The sequence below is a fragment of the Lactuca virosa genome, chromosome 3 (assembly GCF_052849685.1).
Source record: "Lactuca virosa cultivar CGN04683 chromosome 3, Lactuca_virosa_CGN04683_v6, whole genome shotgun sequence".
Taxonomy (NCBI): domain Eukaryota; kingdom Viridiplantae; phylum Streptophyta; class Magnoliopsida; order Asterales; family Asteraceae; genus Lactuca; species Lactuca virosa.
Window position 1 is genome coordinate 111825312 of NC_136428.1, and position 21265 is coordinate 111846576.

A 21265-nucleotide genomic window follows, 5' to 3' on the forward strand; every position below is an offset into this window, starting at 1 on the left:
CACCACAGTCTTCAGCCTGGGAGTTTCACTCTGATATTTTGTCATGAGATTTATATATGAGACATATTTTATGATGTGTTATGATACATGACTTACGATTCTACTTATGATACTGGATGGTTTATGATTTTTAATATGATTGAAAAAACGAAATTTTTGGGCCGTATTTTTGGGATGTTTCAATATCGGTGGTTGTTGGAGGCATCATTGGGGCGATTGGAAGAGGGTCGACTATTGTGGGGGCGCCGGTTGTTGGTGTTGTTGTGATTCCGATTGGTGTTGTTGCTGTTGGTGAGAGGCACAAATGCTGAGGAGCCATGATTATAGTAACTAGGAGATGCAGCCGGTGGTTGATTGCCAAGAAACTATTCGGAGACAAGGGTGGAACGTGCCTTAAGAAAGCTCTGAAATGGTTCTTTGTGACGAATAAGCATCAAGATATTCTCTAACTTCGGTGAGAGACCATTGAACATGTAGGCGAAAAGAATTTTCTCGGGGACCAGGGCGTCTATGTTTGCAAGTAAATCCGATATGTCCTTCATCTTTTGACAATACTCAGTAATTGTGCGATCACCTTGAACAAGAGAACGAAGCTCATTGTCGAGTTCTATGGCTTGTGAGTGTTTGTTGTCGCGGAACATAGCTTCAAGGGTGTTCCAGACGGAGTTTGCTGTTGACTGTGGTTTAAGAATCATGGTGAGAAGTAATTGGATCATGGTACCATAGAGCCAAGATTTGACCAGGTTGTCGAGATTGTTCCAATCAACATTATTCAAATCTTTTGGTTTGGTGGTGCCATCGAGATAGCCATGAACTCCATATGCTCGAAAGTGGGTGAGAAATAGTTCTCTCCAAGCATCATAATTTAACTCATTGAGATCGAGTAGAAGCGGAACGTAGGATTTGATATGGGTGCATGTGAATGGCTTAGTTTTGTCAGCCATGGTCGAGCAGAAAAAAGAAGAAGATAGTAGAGGGAAGATTCGTAGAAAAGAAGAAAGGTAGGGCCGGCTGGGGAATTAATTTGTCTCTAATACCATGTTTAGAAATGATTTTCACTTGCTTATTCATTAAATAATAATCGAATATATACAGATGTACAAATGGGCTTTTGAGCCGTTCTAATGACTAATGGACTAAATACAATTACATACAAAGATATATATATATATATATATATATATATATATATATATATATATATATATATATATATATATATATATATATATATATATATATATATATATATATATATATATATATATATATTCCCTAATAAATGAAAATAATTTTGCCACTATCTTCTAATGCATTATGCCACATGACTTTTTCTTATTATCTTCATTTTTTTTCCACATGTCATTTTATGGTTTTTCCATTTTATTAAATTCCACATAATTGTTAAATGTAATAATAAATGCATATTAATTTCATTAATGAAATTTCATTCTAATTTCAAAATTACTAAATTAAAGTTTGATTAGTTTCCTTTGTTTATTTATATAAATTATTTGTTTAAATTTAAAAGAAAAAAAAAACTTTAATTTTAATAATTTAATATTTTTCTAACTTTTTTTATAAATTTAAATTTCAAAATTTTAGAATTTCATATATAATTTTTTTTAATAAACTCATGTAATACATGAGTATCACACCTAATATATATATATATATATATATATATATATATATATATATATATATATATATATATATATATATATATATAACATTACATAAAAGAGTATCTAACTAAGACTAACTAACGTAAATAGAATTCTAACTTGAAAAGACAATACTATCCTTTGTAGTTAGAAACGATTATAACAATAAGACAAAATTACAAAAATGGTCCCTGTGGTATGTAAAATTTTGGGGTTTTAGTCCAAACCACGAGTTTTTTGGATCCATGGTCATTTTGGAGTGGTTTGTATGTGGTTTTGGTCCCTAGACTTAACTCCCGTTAACTAGGATCTGTTAAGCCCCCTCATGTGCCTCATACGTGAGGGTAAATTCGTCATTTCATATGTAGGGGACCATTTTTGCATAATCTGTTTTTTGGCTTATTTGACCTTTACCCTCTCTCTCTCTCTCTCTCTCTCTCTCCCTCTCTCTTAACAAACACAAACTCAATTAAACAATAAGCAATTCCACTAAGAAAAACAAACACAATTGTCGAAGACGGAGCTGCCAGGTCAAACCACAGTACATCGTGATCCCAAACAGCTTCACGATCTCAATTTGCTACTTAGCTCTGAAGTTCTTCGTCACCAGATTGTAGATCGAGGGGTGGATTTGAAGAGAAAGCGGCCAAATATTCCAAATAACACCTGGTTCGATCATCTTACTGCAACTTGGATTAATCAAAGACTTCAAAATCATGTACTTGGGATGAACCAGCCATCGCATCAGCATCATCTGTAATCGATTCCAAAATCATCCCTCGCATCTTTAATAGTCCAGATTTGGGAGGTTGAAGTGGTAGGGATGAAGGTTCGTAATACCCCCAATTTGGCTTATTTAATCCATCATCCTCAATTAAACTTATAAATGTACTCACAGAAGCAGATTATCAGCCAAAATCAAAACAATTTCCCCAAAGAAACCATTGCCATCAAAGAAACACTCCCACCCTTTCATCCCGTCGACAGTGGAGGAAAAATTGGGAACTAAAACAGAATGGGAAGAGGGCAAGACGGTTACATGAATTTTGGGATGAACTTGAGGCGCAATTGAGGGGCTTTCGGTAGAGGGTGCCGACTGTGGCAGGGTGGAGCTGAAACTTGGTGGTGGCTGTGTTCCATGAAATTAAACTTTGGAATCAAAATCGAAAATTGTGCTCCATGTAATCAAACACAGAAATCAGAATGAAAGACTAGGTATGTAAGAAAAATAGATCGACATTTTAGGTTGTACACACACAATAGAATAGAATACCAATTTGCAAATCTATCCACCTCAGTACCTTAGTAACCCGAAATCAAAACAAATCAAAACCAAATCCTGAAATCAAAACCTGAAATCAAACCTGATGAACTAGTAACCTCATAGGTTTCTTCTGCGTGCTTGATTTCTTCTGATCACGGGTGAATTATTTCTTCTATGTGCTTGATTTCTTCTGGAAAGCATTGTTTAGATTGAATATGAACATGGTGACATAATCGAGAGGCAATAACAGTTCCTAGAGAGAGAGAGAGAGAGAGAGAGAGAGAGAGACATTCCACAATTACCCCATCGCCGGAAACCTACATTTGGGTGTAAATTCACAACGGTCTGAGAGATACGATCTTGTGCAGGGGGGGCTAGCTTTAAGTCGTCAACTATCCCAGATACATGGCTTTCTGTATGTTTTTTTTATCTAAACTTGATTTTGATGAGAATTTTGGGTTTTTTTCTAGATTGGGAGGAAGATTTGAAAATCCGGGGGCTTTATTTTCTACTTCGATTCCTAGATACTTGGCTTTATGTATCTATGTTTATTAACTAACTGTACAGGGATAGTGAGGATAAGAAATGAGACCAAAGAAGAAGATGATGAAGTTGTGTGCATGTGTTTTAATTTCCAGGAAGAAATTTGAGAGAGAGAGAGAGAGGGGTAATGGTCAAATAAGACAAAAAACGGATTATGCAAAAATGGTCCCTTACATATGAAATGACGAATTTACCCTCACGTGTGAGGCACATGAGGGGGCTTAACAGATCCTATTTAACGGGAGTTAAGTCCAGGGACGAAAACCACATACAAAACACTTCAAAAGGACCATGGATCCAAAAAACTCGTGGTTTGGACTAAAACCCCAAAATTTTGCATATCACAGAGACCATTTTTGCAATTTTGTCTAACAATAAATTAGCTAGAATGATACTCTAGCCAGGGCCGGTCCTAAGGAATTAAATATCCTCAAAGGCCCGGGACGAACTAGATAAAAATGACTCTTATCGTTATTATAAGTTTTTATTTTTAAATAATTATACCGAATAAAAAAATTAAGCCTTGTATAGTTGCCCACCTTGCCCCCTTAACGCTCCGATGACTCTAGCTAACATACCAATCGATTAATTAACATATTGTTTGATAGCAATTTCCGTTTCAATATTCCCCGTTATATTTTCCAAAAGGATGAAAAATTAATATGAAAACAATCTTCACAGCCGTTTAATTACGTGTAGATAAAGAACCCACGTAGCAGGAGTTCTCCTTTGATCTTTTTCCATACAACATTTTTGTATATTCCAATTTCTCACTAGCCGATGGTTCCCATTTGGCTACTAAAACGAAGTTTGTTAAAAACCCATGGTCAATGAAAGTATACAGCCAAGTCGTCATGGATGATGTTTTTAGGTCTGGCCGAACATTGAAAACACCTCAAGTTTAATCTCTCTCTCTCTCTCTCTCTCTCTCTCTCTATATATATATATATATATATATATATATATATATATATATATATATATATATATATATATATTAATTATTTTATTGGTTAATGAGTTAATATGGTACGCAAGTATTAGCTCTTAGACATTGTTCATTTTCTTACATGATTACCATTAAAATCACCTTTGACTATTTATAAAACACCATTTTGAGTTTTTGACAAACAATAATCGGTATAGCCGGTTTCAGACATTATTTTTGTAGGTTAATGATTGGATAGGACAACAAACTATTAACTATGTAGATAATTAAATTAATCCAATTCATTATGTTTTTATCTAAAGCGATTATATAAAACCCATGTGCTTGTTTTTGTAATTCTCTAGTCAAACACGGAACTTGCCGTACGTGCCCAAGTTAAATATTGAAAATTCAACTACGTGATGTGCATGGTATATATATATATATAAAAAGACGCACACAAGTTTCATCTGCAGACTACTTGTAGTAATCTTGTCAATACGAATTAATGAACAAGATGATGACAAAGCTCCAAAGATTTGGAACGATAAGGCAACTTCACACAATCATATCCCGAGAAACCATTCGACCATCTTCCCCAACACCTCCACACCTCAAAACTTATAATCTTTCATTGCTTGATCAGTTTGCTCCTGACATGCACACGCCATCTGTTTTCTTCTTCCGAAACTACAAAAAAAGTGACACCAACATCCTAAAGCAATCATTGTCACAGTGTTTAACAAACTACTATCCCTTCGCGGGTAGGCTTCCAACACCTCCTGCATCTTACATCAACTGCAATGACGAAGGGGTCGAGTTCTTGGAAGCTACTAATGATAGCCTACTCGATAACTTCCTTCACAAGAATGAGCAAGATGAAACCATAGACCAGCTCTTTCCTTATGGTCTCAGTAGCACTGCTCGTGCTTCTTGCCCTAAGTTGCTCGAGGTTCAAGTAAACCATTTTGCAGGAGGTGGAGTGGCAGTGGCGTTGTCCGTGTCACACAAGCTTGCTGACGCAGCAACCGTAGCCAACTTCATCAACCATTGGGCCACTATTACACGTGGCGGGTCACCCATAAACCCATGTTTCATTTCATCCTCCACAAGTAATGAAATTAGAATGCCTAAGTTAATCGTTAAGGACATAGATAAAGTAACCTATGCTACCAGGAGATTTATATTTCCTAATTCAAAACTAAATGAGCTCAAGGACAAGGTTATTGCCATGGGCACAGCTCCAATGAACCCTACTCGAGTCGAAGTGTTGACATCTCTACTATTTAAACATGCAGTTAGTGCAGCGAAGACAAAGTCAGGTTCTTTTGAGCCATCGAACTTGTCTGTAGCAATGAACATGAGGAACAAATTTGTTGAAAAATATCCTCAAACAGCAGTAGGCAGCATATTTACGTGGACGATAGTAAAGCTGGTGGATTCTGGTGAAATCAGGTTGAGTGATATGATTGCTGAGGTAAGGAAAGCAAAAACGGAGTTTGAAGGAATAAGAGATGAGCAAGAAGTAGTTGAAAAGTTTGCAAACACTTCCTCAAGCTTACAGGGTGATGTTTATTATAGTTCAAGCGTGTGTAGGCTTCCATTTTATGAAGTGGATTTCGGGTGGGGAAAGCCAGTAGAAGTAACAATACGAATTCCAGATGTGGAGGAGTAGACTCTCATTCTGATGGATACACCATCTGGAGATGGTATCGCAGCACTTGTCCATCTGCCAGAAGAAGAAATAGCCATTCTTCAAAACGACAAGGAGTTTCTTACTTATGTTGAAGAAGTCTGAAAATGTTTATATATACCCTTTGGCTGTGGTTTGTTATCATACATAAATACATAAATTGCTTTTTCATGGGTTTTAAAATAGAAATCCATGTAGTGGCTCTGTTAGTAACAATCGCGTGTTCATTCAAGAAGGTGGTATTTCTTGATGAATTTCCTTTGGAAACAAATTTAAACTCTCAATTGGTTCCGTACCTTAGTATATATGCGAATTATTTGATATCATTTTCGCGCATCTCAACTTTTTGATTTTATATACTTTTTTAAAATAAAATCGGTGAAAGTTAAACATGAAAACAATCTAAACAACCGCTTAATTAGATCGAAGTCTGCATAATAAGTGTGGAATGCCAGGAGGTCCTTTTTGATCCTTTTTATGGTACATTTTCGTATATTCCAACTGTTGACTAACCTATGTTTTTTGGAAACGCCAAGAATATCATATTAACAAGGCCACGCCTAGCAAGTAGCTAGGTGAGACAAAAACAAGGTATCAAATTACAAATTACATTAAAAAAAAAAGCAACCAACTAAACACCCCTTTCTTTTCTTTAAATTTATACCAAACATACATGTAAAAATGTTATCCGCCAACATGTAAGTGGAAATAAGAACTTTATTAAACACCTTGTCATTACTCGCATTCCATTCCATCATTCCATGTGCCCAAAACAATCTGTAACAAAATGCTATGAAGATCTTCCGTTTTTAGGCAACGGCTCCAAGACACCGCAAAATTTGTAAGATTTCTCACATCCGCAAATGATCAATGATCAACACCACATGACTTGAAAACCCATTCTCTAGCCTTACTTTCAAATGGACAATCGACTAAAAGGTGATCCTTACTTTCAAATGGACAATCCACTAAAAGGTGATCCACTGATTCTCCTTCAATGCACTTGCACATAATTTACAAGTAGAGGTGATGTTTATACAGTGGCGAGTCTAGAATAGAAAACCACGTGGTTCCTAATTAATGTAACCAATAAAAATAAACAGTCAATCATATTTGGATTGAGCGGGTTCTATATGGTAAAATATTTAAACATGTATCTTTGATATCTAATATTTCTATTAAAATTATTACAATCATTCCCACGGTCTTATACATTAAAATATTTGAATTATTGTATATTAATAGTAATTCCTAAAACACCTTTCTTTTTAAATATATGACATTAAAATCTACAATTTCTTTTTATGAATACGGAGGCTTTAGAATTGAAAATATATGAAAAGGGAAATATATGACAACTCACGCAAAATTATCAGAACTTCTTACTAACAAACATAATTCATTATTTCATTAGTACTCATTTTAGCTTTTGCAGCCTTTTAGTATTTCAAGGCCAAAAATTTTAATTCTCAATACATGCTAGACTATAGTTCCAACATTTCAATTTTTCTATCAAAATCCATTAACCCATTTCTATTGTCCAACCAAGAGAAAGAAAGAGAAACATAAAGAGCGAGAGAAGGCAAATAAAACTTATAGATCGGCGACTCCCGGCACGGAGGAGGGAGGAGCAAACAGGCCACGACGGAGGTTGTTACTTGCTTGTCGGAGTTGCAGACTGAGTTTAGCGAATGGCAGAAGAGAGACAACAAGCGAAGACGGAGAGGAAGAAGTGTGGTGACGGGTGAAGACTCCAAAGGCGATGTCGATATTTTTTCCCGGCACTGATGATTTTTTCTAGTGAGCAGTTGTTTTCGGATACCAACACAATGTAGTTCCTGCTACTTAATAATATTTAACTAAGTTACTTACAGATTTTTTGTTGACTAATTAATTGATGATTTGTATCTATTTTTCTGTTACTTAATAATATTGTCTTAGTTTATTAGTCTTTAATAATTTATGTTCACGTTTCCAACACTAACACAAGGTAGTTCCTGAAAAATCTCCAAGGTAGTTCTTAAAAATATATCTATAAAATTTTTAACTAAGCTTCAGGTCATAGGACCCACCTACCTTCAACTTAAATTCGCCTATGTGTTTATACCTCTGTGCATTCGGCTGGTCCAAAGATATAGTGGGTCCAGAGTAAAAGAAAAAAAATGGTCCCCAATAATCATAAATATAATAAAAATTAAATCGAAAATATACAAACTGTTATAAAATTCACTATTAATATTAAAAAACAACTAATTCAAAGAAAAACATTTCTCCTAACATTTTAGATAAATTAAGTTTTTTCTTTATATAATCATATTGGACGTGTTTGACAAAAGTAGTTGTTTGCTGGAAGCGAGTAACATGTAGCGTGTATCGCGTAATTGGTAACGGGTTGCTGGTAGCTGGAAGCTATAACTTTTATTAGTTATATGAGTGTTTGACAAAAGTAGCTGGAAGCTTTTGAAATATGTAAAATTACATAAAAAGACAACTGTTTTAAAATAATAAATATATAAATATATTTTTAAGGACAATTATGAAAATTGATTTCAAAGGGCGTATTTGGCATGAAGCGTTTGAGAGATTCTAGCTTTTAGCTTTTGACAAAACTCTCCGATTTAAACAATAAACTTCGTTTGACGGTACGAACATTTAGCTTTTACTTTAAACAAAACGCTCCAAATCAAAAAACTACTTTATGTAGCGTTTAACAAAACGCTAATGAGTTTTTGAAATCAATTTCTAGAATTACCCTTATATATATATATATATATATATATATATATATATATATATATATATATATATATATATATTTAAACAATTGTCCTTTTATGTAATTTTACATATTTCACACTTCCAACTACTTTTGCCAAAAACTCAAATAACAAATAAAAACTACAACTTCAAGCTACCAGCTACCCGCTACCAGCTTACAACTAACAACCACTTTTGCCAAACACGCCCAAAAGCTCAGTAGCGTTTTGTTAAATGCTACATGAAGTAGTTTTTAGATTTGAAGCGTTTTGTGTAAAGTAAAAGCTAAACGCTCGTACTATCAAATAAAGTTTTTTGTTTAAACTAGAGTGTTTTGTCAAAAGCTAAAAGCTAGAAGCTCCCAAAAGGTTTTAAAAGCTCCGTGCCAAACACACCATATATACTCTAGGAATTTTAGGTCTCTAACCCGGGTTGCCCACCGTCAGGGACATGCCTTCCTGTGCAATTTAACAAAAAAGGGCCAACTTAAAAAGTTATAAAATTTGAAGCAAAACAGTTTAATTTTTCAAATTTTTATTGCAAAATGCATAAATAAAATTTCATTCAAATAATACAAAAAAATTGTTTTTAATTGAAAACAACCATCATTCTAATACTTGTTGAAATAAACCTTTCTTTAACATCTTCACAAGTAACTTTATCCAAAATGTTTATCTCAATTGTGATCAAATCCAGTCCATTAAGTCATTCGTGAGTCGTTGTCATCAAATCATATGTTTGTTGAGTAGCTTATCATAATCTGATTTTTAGCAGCTCATCAGAATCTGATTTTCAAAAAGCTTATAAAAAATACAGATAACAAACTTATCAGAAATTGAAATTATAAACAAAAAAAAGGAAAATCGGAATCGGAGGTGCTTTTACCTTCAAAAATCATAAATGGATTTTCTTATTACTATGTTGAGACCGTTCCTTCTATTTTTCAAATTTGATTTGTGTGTCCTTTAAAAAAAATCCAGAAACTGAAAACAAAAATGAACAACTGAACCAAAAAAATGAACCAACAAAATAAATCAGAAAATCCTTTACCTTATGATTTCAAAACCTTTGTAGCTTCTAAAATCAATGAATCATATATTTAAAACAAAAAATAAACTAAAAATTGAATCTGATTTGGTTTTACCTTAAGAATTTGATTCTCAAGAAGCTTATAGAATATGAATCAAAGAATCAAAAAAATTTAAAACAAAAAAGCTTACTAGAAATTGAATATGTTCCTTCTGATTTTCAAATTTGACTCTGTTCCTTAATCCTTCTGATTTTCAAGTTTAATTTGTGTATCTGATGTGTTTATTTATACACTAGTTTTAAATTTATAAAGTCCTATCTAATCTTAACTAGTATTAAACACAAATAGGCAGTGTACCTACTCGTGAAGTAATATAATTGTGATAAGAAAGGGTATCGAACACACGGAACGTGATAGTTTAGATCAAATAATTCAAATGTTAATTACATTAATAACATCAAATTATTCAATTGTAGAGATACATACGCGATTACCTTATCTCTTTGGGTTAGAACACAACCTAACCCAATGCTAGATGCATCGCTATAGACTGCGAAGTCTTCAACTCCGTCAGGTAATGAAAGAATTGGTGCTTCACAGAACTTCTTCTTTAATTTCTCGAATGCTTCTTCATGTTTCTCACTCCATGTATATGTAGCTCCTTTATGGGTCAAACCTGTTAATGGAGCAACTATCAAAGAAAAGCCTTGCATAAACCTTCGGTAATATCCAACTAATCCCAAAAAACTACGGATCTTAGTGGGACTTTTTGGCCGTTTCCATTTTATCACCGCTTTAATCTTTGTTGGATCAACCATTATTCCTTCCTAGTTAACCACATGACCCAAGAATTGGACTTCTTGAATCAAAAAATCATATTTGGAGAACTTGGCGTACAACTTCTCCTTCTTTAAAACTTCTAATACTTCTCGCAAGTGCTTGCCATGATCCTGCTAGCTCTTTGATTAAATAAGAATGTTATTTATGAACACTATTTCGGATTTATCAAGGAATGGTTTACAAACCCTGTTCATCAAATCCATAAATGTTGTTGGAACATTGGTTAGTCCAAATGACATAACCAAGAACTCATAGTGTCTGTATCTTGTTCTGAATGCGGTCTTCTCGATGTCTTGCTCTCTCACCTTCAACTAATGATATCCTGACCTACGATCGATCTTTGAGAAATAACTTGAACCTTGCAGATGATAGAACATGTCATCAAACTCTTCAAGATGCACAAAAACACTCCAAGATTCCTCACAAAGGCTTAAGAACTTCAAGATGGTGGCTAAGGGTCGAATATTAGGGTTTAGGAGGCTTGGAGGCTGATAAGGGTCAAGGCGCAAGAAGAAAAAAAATGCTTAAATAGGGGTAAAACCCTAAAAATGAGGGTTTCTAGCTGAAGGGAGTACGCCCCACGTACCTCTTATTACACCTAGTGTACTCAAGAACTACCCGTGATGCATTAACTCATTACGCCCAACGTACTTGGTGAGTACCCCCCCGCGTACTCGACCAAGCTCCAAATCTCATGAACTTCAATTGGCCATAATTCCTCAGTCTTAAGTCTGTTTCCAATGAACTTTATATCCACGGAAAGGTGACGAGAAGCCCTACACTTCTATCAACTCGCCCTTGCCTTAGAACTTCCAAACAAAAACCCAAAATTCATAAAGGATCGAGCTACCAAATTACGATTATACCCTTGGGCTCCAAAACACAAACGAACACTGGGATTACTTTTATCTATAACACCCACATCCAATAAGGGCCAATTCCCTTCTTCCCCCAAGGCCATCAGCCTTACGATATCTGATAATCGGGCCATGACCCCGAATAATGAAAAGATTTGAAACCGAGTGTTACAAAAACACGGAACCATTCCCTTAAATATAGAGAAAACCCTAAATTTATGCGCTTGGGCTGCATGGAGCCTTTTGGCCACGACGTGGAAGCGATAATTTGGCAAGTATAAATATCGGCTTTTAGGCAGATTTTGGCATACATGCATAGATAGCTGCTGGGATTTTCGAGAGAAAGCAACCAAAACCTTCTGAGGAACCCTTGAAGATCAGATTTCAATTGGAGGAAGAGTATTAGATAGATTGGAGTAAAGATCTACAATTAATCATTCGGTTTGCATAAGTTTGTGTAACGCCCGCAGATTCAGGCTAGTCAATTTAGAGATAATACGTGTTAAAAATGACTTTCTGATAGAAGATTATTTAGGATAAATAATCTTAATAAATGTTGTAGTATATGTCACAAGGATTCCCTAGATATAAAGAACACTGAAATCCGACTTATAACGAAGAAGTTATGACCCGCTGAAGTTTCGCGATTTAAACCGACACAACTCTTTGTAACATAAAAAGTAAATTTTTGATAAAATACTTCATAGACTTAGTGATCTAAATGAAAGTCGAAGTAGTTTTCAAACTGAGAGGGTGCATATAGAGAACGTCTAAATCTGACTTTATTAGAGGAAGTTATGATTTTTCGAAGATTCAACGTAGCAGAATACAGCTCAGAAATCGAATTTTAGATCGGTTGATTTTAAGCTGAAACAATCTAAATGGGAATTGAATATCTCGTTAATAGGAGTTCAACGATATAAAGACATTCGAAAACGTACGTTGGATGACAAAGTTGTGAATTTTAACGGACTTTAACTGTCTAAGGTTGTTAACATATAACTTTAAAAATAAATTCAAAATTAGCTGACAGAGTCTAAACGAAAGTTGTATATCTCGTCGATAAATACGCATGGATATAAATAATGTAAAAAATGGAGCTCATATGAAAAAGTAATGGATTTTACAAGATAATTAATTTTTAGATTAACAAGAGAGCGGCACGTGTCGCGATCTGGCACACCCCCTTCCTCCCACAGCTTGCGATCAAATGGCAACATGTGGCACATTACGCCCAATGTAATGCTTATGTACGCCCAACGTACCCATTATGCCCAGCGTAGTTTGTAGTACGCTCAACGTATTGGGCTCCTGAAAGCCTATAAATAAAGGTCGAATTTCACACATTTCTTCACACATTTTCATTCCAATCTCTCCCAAACCCACAAGGTACCTAGGCCTTGTTCTAGAACTTCCTAAGGGCTAGTAGCGAAGCTCTGGAGCGTCAGAAAGCCCCAAGAAGTAGAGCTTTTGGTTAAGAAGTTCTGCCCACGCAAAGTTCGGTTTCTCGCTAAACCACCTGTAAGTTGAGTTATACTTACCGTGCTTTAAGTATAACTTATGTTTAAGTTCATTATCGTTATTATGAACCTATAAACAAGATTTATCAATGATTCCAAGTCGTTATACTGATTGATCTGCTTACGGGGATGATGACAAGGCTAGATTTAGTGAGTTGTTTAAAGTGGGCTTTCCAAACAGTATAATCTATATAACAAATGAACCCTACCTCCGATATGATCTTACCTAGTTGTCCCTTATTAGCTATAGATCAATACACTTTGAATTAATGATGAATCTAGAGTAATAATTAGTCGCAAGAAATATTACACTAAGACTTAGTGATAATGATATTAGGTTACGTCAAAAGAAAAGACAATTGCTAGAAGTGAATCGTTGTCCGAGTTACTTTCATCTTACACATAAATATGAAGTATTTAAGATAATTACATGCTATATGTGCCTATTATCTGTGTTCTTGATATCTATGCTAGATGAACGATTTATTCATGTTTTACTTGATTTAAATTGCATAAGTATTTTTATACCTATAAATATACTAGGTAAACATGGGTAGATGAAAGATGATATAAATGATGAGAGATGAAAGATGAAATAGATGATGAGAGGCCTTGACTTTAAAGATGATGTCATCTAGAAGAGTATAGATGACAGCCACGAACTATTCTAGACAGTTCAGTAGAACGCTAGCAGGCTCGCAACCTGTAGGTGTTTGTGAACCATGTGTTCATCAGATGTACTCTAAAAACCCATTGACGTGTATTGTGGGTGGACTCCTTAAAATAATACTGTCAATAAAGAAGATGATCCCTAGGATAAATCCTTAGGAATACATATAGAAGAAAACCTACTGGCAAGTATCATGGAGGAATCCCTAAACTAGTACTGTCAGCATAGATGATATTAGGGTAGATCCTTAAAAATAAAAAAGACGATGGGCATGCGAAATTGGGTTAATCGTTTGATGATTAAAATATTAATTATATTATTGTGGGTTGAAAACCCTATGTACTCACCAAGTTTCCCAACCTGACCCACTCAGTTTATTGTATCACAGTTAGCGATATGAAAGATACATTCTGCTGAGAGATTCGAGGAGTATTAGGCTACTAGTTTAATTATTGTAAGGCTTGTAATATTTTGTTATGCTTATGTTTCTGTATTGACGATGACATCCCAATATTTTACTATAAATAAAATATGTTTCTTCGGAAATGCTTTGATAATATTTTTATCAAATTTTTGGTAACAAATTTCGTAATATTATTCTTCAAAAAGGATACTCTGATTTTAAATAAGCATAAACAAATCGGTCTTTTTTGGCTGTAAAATTGGAGATGTCACAGTTGGTATCATAGCATTAGTTTCATCTAACTAGGAACTTGTAGGATTTCTAGACTTAAACTTAGAATGCTAAGCGATGATTGTGAGATGAGTGTCTGCTATATTTAGGGAATATGTCTAAATAGACACAAGTACTGGCTTATTTTAGGAAATATGCCTAAATTGCTTTTATGTGCTAAATGATTTATGTGGTAGCTATGAGATGCCTGATATGCTTTAGAATGATATTGTTTGATCGAATCTATGGTCTATTGCCGACCGGATTTGGATTATGTGTTTTGATTTCTAAACGTTTAATTGTAGTATTAGAGCTGGCACATGACTTTGCAGAGTAATAAGGAGGATTACAAGTCTAAACCTTCCCTATATATATTCTCGTCTTGGTACACTAAATGCCATTTTAGAGTATAGATCGACATGGTGAGAACATGAAGTGGATTAGGAAACTGTAATCAACAGTCTGAGCCTCGTATGGTCGAGCGTGCACCCGAGGTCATGCCAAAAGTTGAACCTGTCACGATGGCATGAGTCCAAGCAATGATTATGGCTATGATGGCCAAACAAAGGGAGGAGATGAGACAAATGTTACACAATAATAGGGATAAACCCACTGCACCTGTTGTGCAAACTGAGTTGAATGAAGAACAGTCTAAGGAGGGAAACTACAGTCGAATCGTTAGCCAAGCAGAGCCAAGAGTGGTTAGAAAAAACCAACCAAATTGAGGAAAAAATGGACATGGATGCAAGTACAAGGACTTCATGGAATCCAAGCCACCGAGTCTTTCTGGTAACCCAACACCAATAGAAGTCACAGATTGGATCTCCGAGATGGAGATGGTGTTTGAAAGTTGTGACTGTAGCAACAAGCAGAAGACCGTTCTCGCGGTTAGACAGTTAAAGACATGAGTATTAAGTTGGCGGAAGTTACTGGCTGATACCATGCCCAAGAGAGATGCTAGTAAAATGTCTTGGGAAGACTTTCTTGTGAAACTGAAAATGAACTAATCCTATGAATAAGACCTTCTGGAGATCATCAACGATTTCCAGAATCTGAAGAAGGGTAAGATGAGTGTCTACGAGTATGCTACAACTTTTACGGAGAAGATGAGGCTAGTTCCTTACCTAGTTCCTACTAAAATTTATAAGGTCAACAAATTTGCTAGTGGACTACCGGCAGACTTTGGTCCAACGGTGAAGCTAAGAACTACTCTAAAAACATCCATCTGGGCGGCTAGGAATGTAGAGACCCAGATAAGAGAAAAGGGTCTAGAAAAAGATAACGTAGGAGAAAAGTGGAAGCTTGAGGGATGCTCAAGATCCAATAAGAAAGGAAGATTCTCAAAGTCCAACCTGGACGAACAAAAGTCTGCAGGTAGTGGTGGAGCCAAGTGGTGTGAGAAGTGCAAGAAGAAGCACTTTGGGAGATGCGTTGGAGAAGTGACTTGTTATAAGTGTGGGAGGATTGGTCACTATTCCAAGGATTGTACATTTAATGATAAGGTATGCTACATATGTGGAGACAAGGGGCATATGTCAAAAGATTGCCCAAATAAAAATGAAGCAGCAAGGCTGAATGCGCCGCCGAAGCCAAATGAAAGAGCATTCCAGATGATCTTTGATGAAGCAGGCGATGATGCATGGGATCAGGAGTAAGGATCTATATATACCTGAAAATTGAGATATAATGTAGCCATATAGATAGTATCATGTGGTGTAGCGTAATATAAGAGGCATAATGTCGGGCGAACTTGAATATCTATGTAATCGTTTCAAGAAATAATATAACGTTAGCTATGTTATCTGATATGTTAAGTTGCCATATGATTTTTCTTGTGTGATGACTTGGAGAACTGAGAGACAATACTTGGGACGAGTGTGAGTAGGTGTGAAAGGTAATAGAAGCCTATACTACCAGAAGCATAGGACTCACACTTGGATCAGGGAATGTCACAAGGTTACTCAGGCATTAGTAATTGAGTTTGTTTCCGTCGTTACCATCATTTCAGTAATGACTACGAAGATGAATATTATGCCAACCCTAGTGGTCATATCAAATCAAGTCCGACTTGAGAATAAGTATGTGAAATAAGTTAATTGGTTCAGAGAACCATGTTCGATGTAGTATCCGACTCAAGTCAGGAGGTTAAAGGAAAGGATAACCAAAGAAATCGACAGAAGTGCCGCGACCGTCGGTAAAGCTAAGTAGCGTGTAGCTAGAATTTCTACTTGCTATAATGTGATCATATCACATTAGAACACGAAGGAAGCTGTCATCCATATTGGAGTATGACTCAAAAGACCCGAGTCTAGCAATTTCCTCATACGATGAAAGGTCATTAGATGCATGACCCATCGATATGTTACGATAGTCTAAGAAAGGACCTTAATATAGGTTAAGTCTATTTTAGAAAGAGAAGGAGTCTCCGATGGACATCAAATTTATAAGTAAGAGTAGGTGCAACACTGTCAGCAGTCAAGAAGTCCAAGAATTAGAAACTCAATAGAAAAGGACATGAGAGTTACGATTAACGCCTAGGATGGAAAGGTAACGTGCGGAGTCATTATACAAGCTCTATTTTTTTGATGATTCCGATACGTAATAATCCTAATAGGGAGATAATTTTAACGCCCGCAGATTTGGGCTAGTCAATTTAAAGATAATAAGCGTTAAAAATGACTTTTCGATGGAATATTATTTAGGATAAATAACCTTAACCCAAGTTAGTATATGTCACAAGGATTTCGAACATTTAAAGAATGTTGAAATCTGACTTATAACGAAGAAGTTATGACCCATTGAAGTTTCGCGATTTAAACCGACATGACTCCGCGTAACGTAAAAAGTAAATTTTTGATAAAATACTTCTTAGACTTAGTGATCTAAATGAAAGTCGAAGTAGTCATCAAACCGAGAGTGTGCATATAGAGAACGTCTAAATCTGACTTCATAAGAGGAAGTTATGATTTTTCTAAGATTCAGCATAGCAGTATACCGCTCAGAAATTGAATTATAGATCGGTCGATTTTTAGTCGAAACAATCTAAACGAGAATTGAAGATCACATTAATAGGAGTTCAACGATATAAAGACAGTCGGAAACGGACGTCGGATGGCTAAGTTATTTATTTTTAACAGACTTTAACTGTCTAAGACTGTTAAAATATAACTTTAAAAAATAAAATCAAAATTAGTCGACATAGTCTAAATGAAAGTTGTAGATCTCGTTGATAGCTATGCATGGATATAAATAACGTCAAAAATAGAGCTCATATGCAAAAGTAATGAATTTTACAAGATATTTAATTTTCGGATTAACAAGAGGGCGGCACGTGTCGTGATTTGGAACACCTAGGGGTGTAAGTGAGCCGAGCTACTCATGATCTACTCGGGATCGACTCATTAAAAGCTTGACTCGAGATCGAATTAAACGAGCCCGAGCCAAGATCGAACCTAAATATAAGGCTTGTTTATTAAATGAGCTTGAGCCGAGCTTCAATCAGTAAGCTCGCTAGCCTAAACGAGCCTATATATAATATAGATTATTATTATTTTTATATATTAAAATAAATATATATTTGAGGAATTGGGGATGTAGGATATTAGTAAATGAGCTTCTTAACGAGCTTGAACCGAGCGTAAGCTTATTTAAGCTCATCATAAAAAAACGAACCGTTCTCGAGCCCGAGCCGAGCCTGTACAATTCTTCAAGAGCTCGAGCTGAGCTCAGTGCAATAAAGCTCAAATCGAGTCAAGCTCGGGCTCGAGCCCCTCATAACTTAAACGAGCCCGCGTCGAGCCTGGCCAGGCTCGGGCTCGACTCGACTCACTTACACCCCTATGCACACCCTTTCCTCCCCAAAACTTGCGATCAGATGGCGACATGTGGCACATTACACCCATTGTAATGCTTATGTACACCCAACATACCCATTACACCTAGCGTATTGAGCTCCTGGTAGACTATAAATAGAATCTGAATTTCACCTATTTCTTCACACCTTTTCATTCCAATCTCTCCCAAACCCCCAAGGTCCCTAGGCCTTGTTCTAGCACTTCCTAAGGCCTAGTAGCGAAGCTTCGAAGCGTCAGAAAGCTCCATAAAGTAGAGCTTTTTGGTTTAGAAGTTCTACCCGCGCAAAGTTCGGTTTCTCGTTAAACCACCTGTAAATTGTGTTATGCTTACCGTGCGATAAGTATAAATGATGTTTAAGTGCATTATCATTATTATGAACCTATAAAAAAGATTTATCAGTGATTCCAAGTCGTTATACTATTTGATCTACTTACGAGGATGATCACAAGGCTAGATTTAGTGAGGTGTTTAAAGTGAGCTTTCTAAACATTAAACTCTATATAACAAACGAACCCTACCTCCGATATGATCTTACCTACTATCCCTTATCAGCTATAGATCAGTAGACTTTGAATTAATGATGAATCTAGACTAGTAATTAGTCGCAAGAAATATTAGACTAAGACTTAATGATAATGATACCAGGTTACGTAAAAGGAAAAGACAGTTTCTAGAAGCGAAGCACTGTCGAGTTTCGAGTCATCACTTTAACAAGTGAGTGAATAGTTACTTTCATCTTACACATAGATATGAAGTATTTAAGATAATTACATGCTATATGTGCCTATTATCTGTGTTCTTGATATCTATGCTAGATGAACAATTTATTCATGTTTTACTTGATTTAAACTGCATACATATTTTTATACCTATAAATATATTGGATAAAGATGGGTAGATGAAAGATGATATAAATGATGAGAGATGAAAGATGATATAGATGATGAGAGATGAAAGATGACATCCCATACTTCAATAATCCATACATATTTTAATTATTGTAAGGCTTGTAATATTTCTTTATGCTTATGTTTCTATATTGACGATGACATCCCAACGATTTAATATAAATACAATACATTTTTTCGGAAATTCTTTGATAATTTTTTTATCATATTTTTAGGAAAAAATTTCGCAATATTACTCTTCAAAAAAGATACTCTAATTTTAAATAACCATAAACAAATCAGTATTTTCTTGCCGTGAAATTGGGGATGTCACAGTTTGATCATGTTTAATGTAGCTTTTTGATTAAGTGTTTTTGCTATAATCACGGGCTAATAACCCTTTACTTTCGTATAGATTAGAAGAACCCTCATACTATGTGTTAATTTTTGTTTTTATGGATTATTGAAGTTGGATTTAGCTTATGTTTGATAGATCATCATCTTAGCATGTTAAAAGTTATTATCTTTATTACTTTGCCTCAAGTTTTGTGTGGTTATATGGCCTTTGGTTGTATGAACTTGTTACCTATTTTTCTATGATCATTAAATATCTACAGTTAGAGATTGATCATACCCTAGTATAAGTAGTAGAGTTAGTTGCTTAATTGTATTAAAGATCATTATTTGATCATAATAATTGATTGATTGTTTATATTGATCATGGATAGACAATTCTTAGATTTATTCACTGATAGCCCAAATGGATCTTAAAATCAATTTAGTGTACTTAATTTGCATGATCTTTGTGAGTGAAGTTCATAAGTTGATATATGCTAGTTACTTTGATCATGATATTTAGTGACTTTTAATTTAGTATCCAACAAATATAAATCCATTGTTTGAAATTAACCATAGGAAAAAGGGGGATTCGAAGCTAAATGGAAGTAACTCTTAAATCTTGATCAAATCTCATTTTCTAGTTGTTTGCTTAGTTTGAAGTAATAGTTTAATTAAGTTTTTCAGAACTTGAAAAATCAGATAACCCCTCCATTTAAGTATTTCTTTTAGTTTAATCGTTAGCATTATTTTCTTAATTAAAATTCTATTCCCTGTGTTCGACTCTTACTTACTCCACTTTACTACTACACGACTAGGTACACTGCCTATTGTGTTTTAGCTAAGTCAAATAATTAGGATTTAAATGTAAAGCTTTTTAAGTGGTATATAATACACATCATTACTCATTTCCAACTTTAAACAATCACAACTTTTTCATTTCATATCCGTTTTCAATGATATTTATATGCACGCGAAGGTATTAACAAGATACACAATTCTATCCAATTACTTTTGACTTAATGTATACTGAACATAATTCATTAATTCACGCAAAGAGTCCAAAATATCACTTTTTTCCATTTTACCTTTTTTGGCTCCATGGCACAATTCAATGGATTACGCAATCGAAGTATGGTCCACTATGCAGAAATTAGAAACATCCTGAAACTGGATGTTACAGTTCTCTCCCACTTAAACTGGATTCCGTCCTCGAAATCTAACTCAATTGGAATATCTGAAAACAACACCAACACAATCCACTTGTTTCTTCCAACCACTTCATAAAATCAAAGCATCCATAAAGAAAATTTAAGATGCCACTCGGGACCCAACAGATGGCAACAAACAACCCAATCACTTGAAAAACACTCAACTACAACAACTACCTCTCTCTCCCCTAACTGTAAGGCCCAAATCATAGTGAAAACCACTCAAACCGGGAACTCTCAAAACTGGAACTGCAGACCGATTCCATTAGTGCACTTCACAAAACTAAAAAACACGTAAATCTAAACTCCAGAAACCATACCTAAGACCGATGGTCATCTATTCGATGTACCTACCCTAGTCGTTGACTAGGAACACAACCAAACCATGCAGAACGAACAATCAAAACATCTTTATCATGAATTTCAACAAATCCCAAATCTGGAAATTATACCCAAAAACCTCAAATGCACCCTTGACTTTCTGACAATTGATCACCATCCTATCGCTCGTACGAGCGTAACAAAGGTAGATCC

The 21265-nt window shown here is 35.2% G+C and overlaps 1 protein-coding gene and 1 pseudogene across 1 annotated transcript; one reads left to right on the forward strand and one right to left on the reverse strand.

The window, feature by feature from the left end:
* Positions 1-365: 365 nt before the first annotated feature.
* Positions 366-944, reverse strand: LOC145163928 (uncharacterized). The gene has a single exon (XM_079082665.1). The coding sequence runs from the start codon at positions 942-944 to the stop codon at positions 366-368; it is 579 nt and encodes a 192-aa protein (XP_078938791.1).
* A 3952-nt stretch (positions 945-4896) lies between these two features.
* On the forward strand, positions 4897-6200 carry LOC145162538 (akuammiline synthase 1-like; annotated as a pseudogene).
* Positions 6201-21265: the final 15065 nt, after the last annotated feature.